The sequence below is a fragment of the Stenella coeruleoalba genome, assembly GCF_951394435.1.
Source record: "Stenella coeruleoalba genome assembly, chromosome: 9".
Lineage (NCBI taxonomy): Eukaryota > Metazoa > Chordata > Mammalia > Artiodactyla > Delphinidae > Stenella > Stenella coeruleoalba.
The window spans coordinates 61,768,707-61,785,364 of NC_137155.1; the positions used below are offsets into that span (position 1 = coordinate 61,768,707).

Here is a 16,658-nt window from a genome sequence, read left to right on the forward strand (position 1 = left end):
TTAAGAGATTCTTGAGAGTATCATATTCATCCCATTGGAAAACATCAGTCCAACGATTTAGGTGGCTGTGATGCTATGTTGTCTTTGTAGAGCTACTTCTCTCTGGCTGTAATTTCATGTTTCCAAAGGACTTTTGTCCCTGAAATATCTAGGTGTTAAATATGGATTGAAAAGAGCAGGAAACAGGAGATGTTGGTTTCTCTTCCAGAACTGCCGACAGCTAAATGTAAAACATTTCCTGGATTTTAGGTAATACTAGAGCAAAAAGCCTGGCTTAATATTTTATTTTCAATCATTGTTATGAAAGCACACATCCAAAAAATAATATAATTAGCGTTAGAATGGGGGATTTTATAGAAGAGATAAACATCGCTATCCTCTCTTCTTGACTGAGAAGTTGGATCAAAGTTCATATATAGTTTCCTATGGAATCATAAATAGAATATGAATCTCCCAACTCTTAATTATGCTGATGGCCATTACATCATAGTGATCCCCACTGCTTAGAAGTGATTTAATTTTTCTTAGTAAAATAATTCCAAATAGGTTAACAAAGTACAATGGATTTATTCATTGTTGGACAGAGACTTCATGATCTTAATTGTTCCCTCAGGAATTCATGTGGGTATTATTAGAAAATATGTTACGCTTTGATCTTATTCTATTATAGAGTGACCATATTTTCCTCTCAACCTACCACTCTAAAACAAAGTTATAAATTCTAAGGAAATGTTTGCTCTATTATATTATATTCTGAATTCTTTAAGAGATAGGCGCATAGCACAGGGAGATCAGCTCGGTGCTTTGTGACCGCCTGGAGGGGTGGGATAGGGAGGGTGGGAGGGAGGGAGACGCAAGCGGGAAGAGATATGGGAATATATGTATATATATAACTGATTCATTTTGTTGTGAAGCTGAAACTAACATACCATTGTAAAGCAATTATACTCCAATAAAGATGTTAAAAAAAAAAAAAAAAAAGAAGCTCTTTCATAAACCCCCCAAAAAAAAAAAAAAAAAAAAAAAAAAAAAAAAAGAGATAGCACCAGGTAACCAAGGCTGATGCTTAAAGAGTAAAAGAGTTTATGATATGCGCTAGGAAAAAAAAATACACTCCTACTTTTGTTTTATTTTCTAGATGTAAGGCCACTGAATCTTTATATCATTAGTTACATGTCTTAGATATCAATACATATTATTAATCAGAATAAAACATACCTTTGGCAAGCTAAAAATACAAGGACCTAAAAGAATGGTGTACTGTTTATATAGAAAATATACAGAAGTCTTCTTTTCTATAATATAAAGAATGAGTAAATTAGTTTCAGTTTTTAAGGACATTTGGCAATAGAGTAGTTTGATAGTAAAATATGTGAACTTTTCTTCCCTTTTTGGAGTCGTGGGTTTTTAAATATTAGCTTGTGACTTTCCCAGTGAAGCCATCCAAAAAGCCACACTGACTCTTTTAGTCTGCCATCAGAGTGATAAATCCTTTATAGTTTTTTTTGGTGGTGAGAAGTATGTATCACACCTACTGTGTTTACTCATTGATGTGCAGTATTGAAACTATTCTTTCCTTCTCTTCTCAATTCTGTGTTTACAGCAATCTACTGATGTTGAAGTGGGAGCTGACCTTGTCCCTTCAGTCACAGTGAAGGTATTGTACATAGTTCTAGACTGTAATGTGCAAACAATATCACACATTTCATCACATCTGCCACTTGTCACCCTATAAGTAGCTTATGGAAATGTAAAACAAACACTTGGTGGGCAGAAGAACTAATAGACATTTACCAGAGAGAACATCAAAATGGCCAACAGACATATGAAAAGATGCTCAACATCACTGATGGTCAGGGACATGTGCATCAAAACCACATGAGATATCACCTCACACCTTAGAATGGCTGTCATAAAGAAGACAAGAGACAACAGGTGCTGGTGAGGATGTGGTGAAAAGGGAGCCCTTAAATATTGTTGGTGGGAATGTAAGTTGATCCAACCACTTTGGAGATCAATTGGAGGTTCCTCAAAAAATTTAAAAAAAAATCTGTATGACCCAGCAACTCCACTTCTGGCTATAAACCAAAGGAAATGAAAATAGTATTTCCCACGAGAGATATACACTCTCATGTTTATCGCAGTATTATTCACAAAATAGCCACGATGTGGAAACAACCCAAATGCCTATCGATGGATGAATGGATAAAAAAAGATATGGTACATATACACAATGGAATATTATTCAACTATGAGAAGGAAGGATATCCTTCCATTTGCAACAACATGGTTGGATCTTGAGCACGTTATGCTAAGTAAGATAAGTCAGACAGAGAAAAACAAGTCCTGTATGATATCACTTATATGTGGGAATCTAAAAAAGTTAAGCCTGTAAAAAACAGAGGGTAAAATGGTGCTTACCAGGAGATTGGGGGTGGTTAAGAGTGATGATGTTTAAGGGCACAAACTTGTAATGAGTAGTAAATAAGCCATAGAGATCTAATGCACCGTATAATGAATATAGATAATATTGTACTATAATTATGTAATGTGATAAATATCACTGCCTAGGCAATCATATTGCAATATATAAATGTATCAAAGTAACATGCTGTACACGTTAAATGTACACAATGTTACACATTAAATTTATTCAATTAAACAAAAGATTTCTTGGTTAAAAAGTTAAGAAAAAGAAAAACCCAAACAGTTGACATTTGTAAGTTTTCCTCAGCCTTGAGTAGTAAATAGATAGCCTTTATTGTTTACTACAAATATAAAACTAGTAATTGCATTTATAGCAATATGTATATAACAAAAAATTGTTATGACTTATTCCTACCATTAATTAAATGTGTAGTGTGATTAAGGGTCTTTTTTCTAGAAACAAAATTAGTATTTAAATATACTAAAGGAATTATGTCATCACATTCATAGTAGACCAAGCAGTTGATTGTATTATCATATATATATTGGGGAATCATATGAATGTTAATAATATCTTTCTTCTATGTATGATTATGTGTGTGTTTGAAAAGAATTTCCAGCCATCTATCTGCCATAGTATTAACTTTAAATGGATGTATTTATGGCAAGAAAATATTAAATGAAGAAGCCACAAAATAGAGTAGTGACAAATTGATAGTCCCCAAAAAATAGAATATGAAGGATGTGGTTTTGGTCAAGATTTTTAGTCCTGCCATTGTAGAATTTTAGAACTAGAACTCAAATGTAGAACCCTCTTAAGGCATTTAGATTAAAGTGTGGTAATAAGTCAGCACATTATTAAGCTGAAAATATTTATCACTGCCCAGACTTTGGAGCCAGGGAAAGTTGTGGATCTTGGCGATTTGCTAAGTCAAAACTTGGACAGGGCTTTATATTTTCTTAGATTATGGGTTGCTGTCCTTGGAGGAGTTTGACAGGGCACCAGGCTTTACCAATTGTGTTCGCTTATACTAGACCCAGCGGGTGGCCCAAGTGTGGGGATCTTTGGTAGAATTTGAAGGGAGCCGAATCTTATAACAGTTTCCTAAGCTAATTTTTTTGGATTCTTGCCACTGGTAGCAAGGGTGGTCTTTTCCCAGTCTCCATTCCCCCTGTCCAATCAAAGGCTCTATCCCATTAATACTTCTGAGTCTGGAAAAGCATTAGTGGCAAGAAATCAATCATTTAAGAAAAAAAACCCAACAACCCTGTAGCGTTCCAGCAATGATCTATAGACTTCTGTGTAGGGAAATCTCTTTTATATCTATCTACTGATACTGTTCTGACACATAACATAATAATTCAGGAGCACACTGCAAATTGCAAAAAGAAATCTTGTACCTAAACCAGATAACTTTGCTCATGCTAATTTTTTCCCTCACTACTAGTTACTGCTATAAATAATACACATTTCCCTCCCATGCCGTTCTTAAGCTTTCATGTGTAATAGCCACCTTAAAATGGTGGCATGACACTATTGGAAAATTCTCCTTCATTAGGAGAATAACATTTAACTATGTTTGAGAATGGCTAAGTCACAGCTCTCTTCCTTATTGCCATTATAAAAGAATGGGAAAGAATGCGACACACAAGAGTTGCACAAAATCAGCTGGACTTAAGCAGCAGACACCATGACTTCCTGATTCTGCCTGACAGTTCCTATACAAATTTCTGTTATAAATCTCTCCTTATAGCCTTTTATAACAACAGCAGCCAAGATATATAACCATGGAAGTTTCCATCATAATAAATCCTGTTAATTGAGAAAATTTTTCCATCCGTTCCAAGTGAATGAAGATGTGGCTACCTTGAGTGTGTGTGCGTGATGCGTGACCATCTATCTATTGCAGGCAACTAAGGCAGAGTGGTTGTTAATACCTGGCCTTTGGAGTCATGTTTATATATCTAGGATAAAAATTTAGTATTATGTTTCCTGAGGATCATATTTTATTTTGTTAGAAATGGAAAATAGCATGGAAAATTCAGATATTAATTTTCATATTTCCCCCTTAATATAATTATTTTTCTCTTAAAATATGAGGTTTATGGTCTAGCCAAGTCTTTAACTTTTTTTTTGGCTCAAACACAACTCTTCTTTGTTACTGTAGTTATTTTTGTCACACATCTTCTTGATTCACTTTTGAAAGTGCCTAGTCCATTGTTGGGATTCAATAGATCTGTGTATGAGAGTTATCACCATTGATCTTGCATCTAAACTAAATGCAAGCACTTGTAACAAAGTAAAATTGTACGATTGTTGTCTAAGTACATGTTGTTATGCCAGGCAGAGTCAGAACGTCTGCTGTCTTAAAAATGGCTTATTCTACCTCAAGGATTTTTCATTTTCATTTTTAAAACTAACCTCTCACAAGATGTTCCTGGTCATAGTTTTCAGCTCTCTTGCACATGTTGGCTGGATGGTCTTAGACGTATTATTGAGCTTCTGTGAACCTCTATTTTTAAACTGTAAAACGACGGTACTTCTTCATTTGCAGAGTTATTTTGGGACTTAACCACAATTGATTAAGAGTGTGGGCTCTGGATTCTGACAGACAGAAGTTAAATTGTGCTTCTTCCACTTATAATCAGAGTAGCATTAGTCAAATTATCTAGCTTCTCTGAGCCACATTTTTCTCTTATGTAAAATGGTATATTGTGATAGTACCTGTTTCACAATGTTGTAATGATTAAATGAGATAATACACATAAATAATTTATTAGCATGGTTTCATGAATATAGAAAGCTGCTAATGGTTATTATCATTAATTTTATTTAAAAATATATGTACAGACCAGCATATTATTGTTAACAGTAAAATATTGAAATTGCGTTCTGTTTATTTAGTGGAATAGCTATCATGTCTACAGCACATGCGTACTTTCTTCTTCCCATAATAACCATCAGTGTTTTATTAAAAAGGTATTATGCTTTTTATAATGGTCAGATATCATTACAGAATCTTTGTGGTATGCAGATTTCCCGCCATGTATTCCCAGGGCTTATAAAGTAAAAATTGAGTGTTCATTGTTCATTTGCTGTGTTTATTGTACTTATTTGCATCAATAGTTGTCCTTTAAAATTTTTACTTTGCAAGTCAAAAATTTTGTGCTTATTTTAAGTTGTACAGAATATCCACATCATTTAAAATTAATACAAGACATTTACTGAATCTAATTATATGTGTATAATGTTTGTGGGCCAGATGTATATTCTTGTATATTGTTTATCTATAGTATGTATGTATATATATAATTAAGGAATAGTTGATACATGCCTTTTACCTAAGAGAAAATTCAAAATGACTTTTCTTAAAAATTAAGTATGCCCTTGCATTATGTCAATTAATAATGGAATGTATCTGTCTCATATACTAGAGTCTAGTAACTAGACTAAATTATTCCATAGCAAAGGTGCCATGTATAATAGAAGAGTGCTTCTCAACTCTGGTTGTAAATAGCTATCACCTGGGGAACTATTAAAGCAATACCAATACCCAGGTCTACTCCCAGAGATTGTGATTTAGTTGGTCTAGCAACTCTACCTGGCCAGTGACTGTGATAAATCTGGCTTACCATGTGGATAAACTCATCCAAAGAGACTGTTCAAAGAGGCTGGGGCTTTTAGGAGACAAAATCCAAAGAGAGAATGTTCCCAGTGGAAGCCAGATCTTTAAGCTTTTTCTTTGATGCCCCTAGCATTGTGGCCCAGTAAAGATCCTTGGGCCTGATGGATTCTATTGACGTTCCTCCTCAGGGTGAGTGAGAGAAGTCCTGGCCTTCTCTACTCATACCCACCCTATTTCTCAGTCAAACTGTTAACCCAGAATTCATAGCTATTAACTCTGACTGGAATGGGAATTATCATTCCAAGCATCATCAACTAAGAGCACCAGTTTGGAAATGCAGCCAGCTTAGAAATGCAGCAGTCATTATTGCCATTCTTTGATATTTTCTAGAATTAGTTATGTCAGGTATTTTTGTATTAAGCCGTGGAAGAAAATGTAGTGCTTTGATATGTATTTAAACTATTGATAGTAAATACCTACCTAGAAAGGAAATCTTTAGAGCGTAACTTGTGTAAAAGGTAATATACTGATACTAGATAAAATAAATAATTCATGATGCCACATCTATACATGTAAAGAAGAATGAACACATATAATATCTCATGATGTAATTATTCACCAGACATGAGGGCAGATGTTTTTGGTCTGCTTTTGAGAGAACATTTTTTAGTAGCTTTATTGAGATATAATTCACATACCATACAATTTGCTCTTTTAAAGTGTACAATTCAATGATTTTTAGTATATTTGCAGAGTTGTAGAATGATGACCACAATTTAATTTTTGAACATTTTTGTCCCTCCAAGGGAAACCCCATATTCATTAGCTGTCACTTGCTGTTCTCTCCATTCCCCCACCCCCAATCCCACTACTATCCCAAAGCAACTACTAGTCTATTTTCTGTCTCTGTAGATTTATAGATTTTCCCACTCTAGATATCTCATATAAATTGAATCATATAATATGTGGTCTTTGTGACTGGCTTCTTTCGCTTAGCATAGTATAATGTACCCATGTTGTAGCATGTGTTAGTACTTCATTTCTTTTTGTTATTATTAATATTATTAAATATTATTCTGAATAACATTTCATTGTAGAGACATACCATATTTTGTTTGTCCATTCATCAGTTGATGGACACTTGGGTTGTTTCTAGTTTTAGCTATTATGAATAGTACTGCTATGAACATGTGTACAAGTTTTTGGATGGACATATGTTTCATTTCTCTTGGCATGGAATTGTGAGGTCAGATGGTAATTTTATGTTTAAGTTTTAAAGAAACTGTCAAACTTTTTTCTTGAATGGCTATACCATTTTACATTTCCATCAGCAATTTATGCAGGTTCTAGTTTCTCTACATTCTTGCTAACACCTGTTTTTGTCTGTCCTTTTGGTTATAGCATTTAAGTAGATGTGTAGTAGTATCTCATTGTGGTTTTACTTTGTATTTCATACAAAGATTTTGAGCATTTTTTTACGTGCTTATTGGCTATTTGTACATCTTCTTGGAGAAAAGTCTGTTCAACTCCCTTGCCCAGTTTCTAACTGAGTAGAACTTTTTAATCTACTACCTATGTTACAGGTTATGTTTTGTGACAGCTCATTTTTTTTTCTCAGATGGTATTTCCTAATTATTTGCTAATGATTTTTTAAGTAGTTGTGATATTCTATCAATTTGGAAAAAATGTAATTTTTTTATTAATAACGATTTCTATTTTCTCAGGTCACACTGCAGAATCGAGTGACATTACAAAAGATCAGATTATCGGTCTATGTACAACCACCTTTAGTATTGACTTGTGATCAGTTCACCTTTGAATTTATGGGTAAGTGTTTTGTTTTGGCTTAAAGTCTATCATGGTATGAGGTTTTTTTTAATTAAAATTTTTTTTATCAGTGGGTTTATTTCATGGCTCTATTTCTTGTCTGAATAGTGAGACTGGTATCTTCCTGAAATCAATGATTGTGTTGTTTTGCTTATATTTTCCCTCCAAACATCAAGCATGGACATTCAGTGAATGGCTGTTAAGTTGAAGTAATTACAGATTTTCAAGCGCTTTTCATAATAATTGTACTTAAATACTATATTTTGGAAGACTTTTTTATTGGTGTTTCTCTAGTGAGCTATTTATTGAATCTGTAATGTTTGAAGAAAGAATATTGGCTTTGGAGTCTGGCCTGAATTTGAATCCTGGCTCTGACACTCAATGTGTAACCATGGGCAAGCTACTTTAGTAATTACTTGGAGCCTCAGTTTTGTTTTGTTTTAATCTGCAGAAAGGGGATAATGATATCTGTGTTACAGAACTGTTTTAATTAGAATTTAATCAGAAAATTAATTGGACTTAATTAGAAAATGAATCTATGTAAGGTAACTGTAATAATGCCTAAGATTTCTTTGCATAGGGTCTCTCTTACCACTTACATCCAGTTGTCATTAGTCCTGTTAAAATGATTTCTGAATTATCTTTCAAGTCTTTTTCTGTCTTTCTTCACTGCTACTGTTCAGCTGGGAACCCTATGTCTTATTCACAAAAAGCAAGAACATATCTCTCTTTTTTCCTTTTTATAACCAACCCCTACCTTAGGTGCCCGACAGATAGTAGAAACTCAGTAAGTATTCATTGCATCAGTGAATGAGTGATTGAATGGTTGAGGTAAACTTGTAGGTGATATCTCACTTTATTTTTTAATTTTTCACAATACTTCCAACTTGTCTTTCTAAAACACATTCTGGACCATTAATTTTTCAAGTTAAAAACCTCTTATAGCTCTCTAATGCAGGTTGGAGGTCAAATACATGAATATGGAAGGCTATGCACAATCTGCCAAGTTGCCACAGTTTTAGTTACATCCATATCCAATTCCCCCTTCCATTTTCTCCTGCAGTCTGTGTTCTAGCCATGATAAGGTACTATTTCCCACTCCCAAGTTCTCTTGCCCTTTGCGTACCTTTTGCTTTGTTCATGCTGCCTGTTCATTTGAGTAAAGAGAAGCAGTGGTGTAGAATGTTAGGTACTCTTGTTCTGGAGTCAATTCCCAGCTCTGTATTAGCTATATGACCTTGGGCAAGCTTTTTAATCTCTTTGTAGCCATTTTCCTCATGCACCAAAAAATGGGGATAATAATAATACCCACCATGTAGGGTTGTTGTGAGGATTAAATGAGTTAATCTATGTAATTGTTATGTAAAGTGCTTAAGACAGTAGCTGGCATGCAGTATATATCTAATTTTAACTGTTTGTTAATAATAATTGTCCAAAATTATGTAATATATTATTTTTACATTGCTTATAGCACCAGAGATGACTAGAACAGTAGGCTTTTCTGTTTATCTGAAAGGAAGTTATTTACCATCTGAATTGGAAGGAAATGCTGTTGTTTCTTATTCCAGACCTACAGGTAAGCATACAGTTGTTCATGAATTTACAAGCCTAATCACTTCTTTTAAGTTTTTGGAGTTATGAGTTAAATGTTTAAGTGTTTAAAATGGGAAAACACATTGTAAAATATTATTAAATGAAAAAATATTCTTTTCTAGTGTTAAATAAAAATGTATGTTCAAATTACTTTGATGTGTTATGAATAATTAGTGATAGTCTATTTAGCTGATTTCCATATGTAATGTTTGATTCTATCTTTTCAATTAATAGCAAATATGATGTATTTTTATTCCCCCTAGAAGAATGTCATCTAGTCAGACTTCATGTATTTGAACTAAAGAGAAAAACCTAGTCTGAATTAGTAAAAAAGACTATTATGGGTTGCTGTAACATTAAGTCAGTCTTCAGAGTTTCAAATACTGCTTTAGTGATTAAATAAAACTATTATCTTACATGTTAAAATATTTAAGAACAGGATCTGTATTATTTCAAGAAACTCTTAATAGATCAAAAATGTTATCTTTAGTCCAGTGAGATCTAATTATTATAAATTTCAACTTGGGTTCAATTTTGTAGTTTTGTGTGTGTGTGTGTATGTGTAGTGAATTTTTCATAGTAACAGTTTGACAATTAGTTGATTGATAGAATAAGAATAATTAGTTATTGCTTTTTTTAAAAACGTTTAAATGTAGTGTAACTGATAGGGTATTTCAACAATGTTGCATTTGTGTTTTTTAAGCATTTCTGTACAGTTTTCTTAATTTAAAAAGCTTAGAGATGCCTTATTCATATTTTTTTCTCTCTGTTGATACCTACTTTGCTTACTTAGCAATGTTTTTATGAGACTGATGCAACTACCTACTGTGCTAACAAGGCACCTTGGCAATGTTTTTAATAATAGTAGTTCTTATTTTGTCTAAGTGAATTTTCTGTTTTATGCATTGACAACTCTATGCTTGGAGGTGATTTTGTAACTTTAGTACATGTTTTCAAAATCTGTTTCTCCTTCTTTGTAAGTTATTTTGCTTTAAATTATAAAAAAAATCATTTCTGGCCAGAAGTAACCACTTTAACCATTTACCTGTATTTTCAAAATTTGGGGTAACATAAATATTTTATGGTTAAATGGCTTTGCAAAAGCTGGCTTTGGAGAGAAATACAAATCTTCTGTAAGGGATCAAAGAATGATGGACTTCTTAGTTGGATGTTTCTGAAAAGAGCATTGAAATGTTCAGTGTTATTTTAATTTTGAGTTGTGAAATAAAAAACAGGAAATGTTGGCTAAAATCTCTAGATCATTTATCATTAACTGAACATCTCAATAATCATAGGCATGATTATACTTTTTATCTTTGTTACACCTTGTGTATGTAGTTATAGAGATTGTTGATGCCTTAATTCAACTCGTTATTTCATTTGCTTTCAAAGAAAAGTAGTGATAGTGGTTGAAAATAAAGAAATGGATTACCTAGCAAGTGGACAAAAGGCTTAAAAATTCATTACAAAGTTATAAAATCATTCAGTGAGCTTATGGTTGCACATACCATTTTTAGCTATTATGCTTTTCTAAAGACAGAATTTGAAAGACTATAAATTGTTACTAAACCAAAGAGCATAGGCATTAATTGGTTGAAAGTTAATTAGAAGTTAAAGTAAAAACAAGTCTATAAAAGTAAAAGAATACCATGACAGCTGAAAAAAAATAGACATTGTTCCATAGTAGTATCTATTAACTAAAGTTATAATATAAGCAAGACTAACTGGAAATATTAATATTATATATTTGTCTTTCACTCAGATTTTTTCCAAAAAATTCATTTAATGCTCTTGATGTCATTTACATATTGAGTCTGGTTTGCTTTTGGCTAGATCATGTATCTTTACCTGTTTTTGCCACATTTATACTGGAATAACACCCTCTCATGGATTTCTGAGAATGGATGAAATATATTGTTAGATTTCATTTATTCATGTTACATTCTTCAATTGTGAATTGGCTTATCTTTATTGGAGGGCCATTTAAATCATCTGTAAGAATCTTCAAAATTTTAAATTATATTTTAAGCAGATATGTGTTAAGTTTGTGTTGTAATTTTATAACAGATAATTTGTTACATTTTCTACCCTATCCCTTTTTGAATTGCCTCTGATGGATAGATCGAAATCCTGAGGGTAAGTGAAAAGATAATTTAGAACAAAATGAATTTCAGAACTGAAATTTGGTCAGTTAATTCAATTGGTATTATACCATGAATGAATTCTTTTTATGGACTACTGTTTTAACTATAGCAACCTCTTTAGGGTGATTCAGTGCCTTGATCTGGCTATGGAGAAGCTAGTATATGTTTCCACTTATAGATACTTGTTATTCATTATTAGTTGTTTCAGAGTCATGAGAAACAATGAAGCTCCATGACTTTTTTGAACAAAACCAAAGGCACCACTGACAACTTATTTTTGTAAGTCATTGGTGATTTACCTGTATGCTCAGTTATCTTGGTTTACTTAAAAAGAGTAAGGAAAAAAATTCTGAATTCTAAATTGTATGATTTTGTATACCCCAAAATATTCACCTCTTTGATCAGAATGCCATGTGTACTCATTCTATGGGCCTATTTCTTGTCTTGTTAGAATTTGTGGGGGAATATCATCAAGGGACTAACCCCTTGAACTTGCCTGGGTCAGTGTTGTCACCATTTTGTTTTCCCCAAATCCTTTGTTTATTACTCTGCTATAATACTTATCATACTATGAATTTCATTAAGTTTGTTCCTTAGGTTCCCCTAGTAGATTTTTGAGCTCTTTAAGAGCAGGGTTCAAGTACTTAGGATTGTATAGTATCTGGTTATATGACAGGTACTCTATAAGGATCTTCTACTTTGATTATTTTTCCTCCTAGACACAGACTAAATGTGATGGTTTGTCTTAGTTTAATAGCCATTTTAGATTAGTATTAGGTAATATTAATTAGTAATAATTAGATAAATAAAATACTTAAAAATAATGGCATTATTTACTCATATAGTTTTGGTGGTGCCAACAACCTGAGTTGCATAGTGTCTGGGAGGTGAATATATATTTATATGAGAAATATTTTAATAGAAGTAAGCTTTTAGCTTAATAGTATAAAGTATGCTTGTCAAATTAGAATTTGGGTTATTAAAAATAATTTTAATAATGAATATTTACATTTTACTTTGCAAGATTTCATGTAACTGATAAGATTTTGCAATAACTTTTATAAAATACAATATTATTATTTAAATTATTTGTTTTGAATTTTAAAAAAATCAGTAAAGGTTATTATTGAAAGGAATTTATTTCCTCTTACTAAAAATTCAGATCAAACCATGAGAAAAAAAAATCACAATATATGGAAATTTTAGTATTTCAATGCAAACCTGAAGCTGGTTTTAATAATCTCTTATTATATATTTTAAAATTATAATTAAGCTTCAGGGAGTAGAGTTGAAATATTCAGCTTTACCTAGTAGGCAAGAAAATAATATGTTGCCACTTAGATCTTACTTACATAAGGCTTCAAATTTCAAAGACTTTTCTATTTTATTGGCCTGATCTGTTCAGGCTGTATTGCAGATAAGCAGTCCTGCTTTTACATATGGAAAAAGAGAAGGAAACGAGGTTTTATGTTGTCCCATAAGAGTTTGTCTCCATTATTTCTGCATTAAAGTTACATGACATGGGCAGTGTAAAACATGACTGCAGATGGAGCACAGTACGTAGCCAGACATAACAGGAAGGGATCAAGGAAGTTCTGGCTACCAGACATTGCTACTGCTTTGGGGTTCCTTGTTTTCAATAAGAAATGACTCTAGCAGGCCCCTGGAAAGAGTTCTAAAGGCATTATGTAGATGTGTAATATATAGATATAGTTATTCTACTCTGGTATATAAGTTCTTTTTTCTTTTTTTTAAAGCACATTTTGGCATCCCTCTTGACAGTGATACTGGTCTCTTGGGTGTGCCAGGGGTAATTAGAATTCTCTTCCTGGAAAAATTGTTCTGTCAGGAGTGATTTTGATCTGAATTTTCTCTCTAAGTGTTAAATAATTTTGTGATTAATTGCACCATGGTAGTTGCGACTATCCATTTCCTCTAGTAGGCTAGAAGGGGAAGTGTTTGAAGGAGAGGTGATTATATTTGTTTAAAAACTGTAGGAAAAGTCAGTGTGATGAGTGAGTAGGCCAATATTTGAGTATTACAAATGACCAAATTCTTCTTTTCTCTCAGCATTATATTCAGAGAGTTGAATAAGCCAAATAGAGACTGTTTTGCCAACTAAATATCACTGATGGTAGGCAGTTAGGATCAGTTAGGCTCTTTCAACTGAGTTGAAAGCTATCCTACTAGCAACTTTGGAAAGTCTTTAAGTGCAATATAATTCTTTCCTTCCTTATTACAGATACACATATGCATATACTCACACATACCTCTACATGTTTCTGGCTTCAGGTTCTTAGCTACAGTTATAGCCTGAAGAGTAACTGGTAGCCAAATCTGCATTCCAAGTTTCTTAAGAAAATGTAAATCTCAATAGAAATGTGCCACTGATAAACTCCATGTCTAAATACTAGACATTATATTTTGAAATGTTCGGGTTTTAATTTGATGGGAAGTAATATAAAATATTGGCAGTATAATTTTTCTTTTTAAAGATATGGTTTCCTTAAACTGGTTTCTAAAGGATTTCATACTCTTTTTTCCCCCCCAATGGTAAAACTTTTCAAGCTGCCATCATTTAAAAAATAGCCATAATCATTTTATTAAGTATGAGTGTCATCATTTTTCAAAGTAATGTTTTCCAAATGTCCTGTGAAACAGGTTTACAATTCCTGGAGAGAAAAGAAATTCTGGAGGGGTTCTTCAAATCTTAGCAACTGCAGACCATTGCCCTAGTGTGTGATATTGTCATTAACTGACTTAACTGAGCTGTGAATTGAGTTACAATGTATTTCCCTTCTTGGGTTTATTAGTGCTTGCAATCCATTTGTTTCAATTTCTGAAACATTTATACACCACCAGTTTCTTTAGCTCTGGGTTCTTGGAGTTTTAGGGTAATAATCTAAGTAACATAAGGCTAGTGTTGTTGATCATGATTAGTTTCGTTTGACCACAAATTCAGTCAGTACCTGGTCCAAGTGAAGTAGAGCCACAGTTTCAGCAGTGTAGTTTTAGAAGAGCATTTACAGCCAAATTTTATTTGAACAATTAGCTCAGACTTTGGTTGAAAGTACATAGAAGATAGCTTCTCTTTGTGCATGTACAGGATTGTCAGAAGATGAAGCATTTTTTCCCTGTTATTCTATTCATTGAAAATGAAGGAACTGGAACTAGGTTTCAGTTTCCTTGTTCTTTCCAGACTGCATCTATTAATTGAGGCTGTAATTTATATATTGTAGAGGAAAAACATTAGTAGGTATATTTCCATAATATGGGGATATATGGAATATATGAAGTTGGAAAAAATAATGCTTTGTAATATTTTTTGTAGTGTTATTGATAGTTGTGGTCTGAGCAGTAGCTTAGATCACGTTACCATAATATTTTGAGTCAAAACATTTCATCATTTTAAAGTACAAATACACATGCCTCTAAAACCTCACAAAATGTCAGGAAATAATACCCTGGGACTTCTCTGAAGAGACACCAGTTATAGTTTGCATCTAGGATTCCAGGAGAAGTGAATTTAACATCTGTTGGTTATGAGCAAAAAATGAGCTATGTAAAATTTGATGGATAATAGATTATGTTGAAGAGAATGACAAATATGCTCCACATGCTCTGAAAAAGTATTTAATTGGCTTCATATATCAATATGCTTGCCATTGTTGATCTCTTACTATCCTAGTGAATAAGTAGTTCTGAAAAGTGTACTCCCAGCTTGGTTATAGAGTAAACCACACAACTCCAATTGGCATTAACAAAATATATTGCTAATTCTAGGAATCCTATTTGGGATCATGTCTCCAAACTTTACTGCTTCCGCTTTTGCTATTTTTAAGCTGCTCTCTGACTCCACCGTAAAGAAATAAAGGAATTAATGTGTGGATCTATCCAGTAGAGTAGAACATTTTAAGTTTTCCTTTTTTCTACAGTAGTTTACTAAGATATAGTTTTCTGTATATTATCTTTTGTCTTACCCAGTCAAAAATAGAATCCTAGTATAAAAGGAGAGAGAACTAAAGTTGTAGAATTGCTTTACTTGATTTATAAGTAGAGAGCTTAACTTGCTTTGGTTTCAGTTTCATTCTTTGTAAAAATATTAAAAGGAATGATTTTTAAAAACTTTAACTTCTGATATAAAACTCTTCATTGTTATTTATTTATGCAGTTACTTATTTCAATATACCTGTATACTTTCTGAAAAAATTTGAGAATTGAATGACTATGTAAGCCTTTCAAAATGTTGCTTAACAGTGATATGTAAAGTTAAATGGATTGAGAAAAATTCAATTTGTATGAAAGTAATATTCTTCATATTGATGTGTAAAATGACATTAGAATGAACTTCATTAGAACTTCAGTAGGGCAAATTCTGCTTTCATGCTCATAATTTATTGCAAATTGTTAATTGTATTTTGAATCTCCAAAAGTAAAAAAACAAAAATTAAAAAATTCGGGGGGTAAAGAAATGATTAGATATGGTCATATAGAGTCTTCCTGATATAAATTTCATATTCTTTGCTCATTTTAGCGGATAGTCTTGGGTTAGGGCTAGAGCTTTGAAGGTCTTAAAGACAGTTCAGTAATTGAATATAACTACATATAATGTTTTATATAGCATTCAACTGTGATGATTTTTAAAATATGATATTACTATTAAAGGCAGAGTTTACCCCTATGCTCCTTTTTAAGATTTTATTTTTGCCTTGTACTTTTTGACAATAAAGTAAAAACATAAATTATGATAATGCTTTCCAGTTATTTCAGTTATGCTAAATGAAATGGGCAGGTAACAAACATTTAAACTAAGATATGTTGCTACTATGTACTACTATTAGTAGTGCAATATTTTTCTTATTTGTCAAATTTATGAATATATGTTTCTCTTTATTTCAGGCATTCCTCGAGTTAGCCAATGTAAGTTTAGACTTCCCCTGAAATTAATCTGCTTACCAGGCCAGCCTTCAAAAACTGCAAGCCACAAACTAACTATTGATACCAACAAATCTCCAGTCAGTCTTCTCAGTCTCTTTCCAGG

General features: G+C 32.6%; 1 protein-coding gene across 6 annotated transcripts in view; it reads left to right on the forward strand.

The window, feature by feature from the left end:
* BBS9 (Bardet-Biedl syndrome 9) overlaps window positions 1–16,658 on the forward strand; it is a 614,322-nt gene that overhangs the window by 182,329 nt on the left and 415,335 nt on the right. For all 6 annotated transcript variants that reach the window (XR_013829928.1, XR_013829929.1, XR_013829930.1 and 3 more), the window contains 4 exons: window positions 1,604–1,657; window positions 7,778–7,880; window positions 9,352–9,456; window positions 16,517–16,657. Coding sequence is in view for 1 of the 6 variants with exons in the window: in XM_079932453.1 (XP_079788579.1) it covers window positions 1,604–1,657; window positions 7,778–7,880; window positions 9,352–9,456; window positions 16,517–16,657 (403 nt within the window). In the remaining 5 variants the exon portion in view is untranslated. The remainder of the gene's footprint in view (window positions 1–1,603; window positions 1,658–7,777; window positions 7,881–9,351; window positions 9,457–16,516; window position 16,658) is intronic.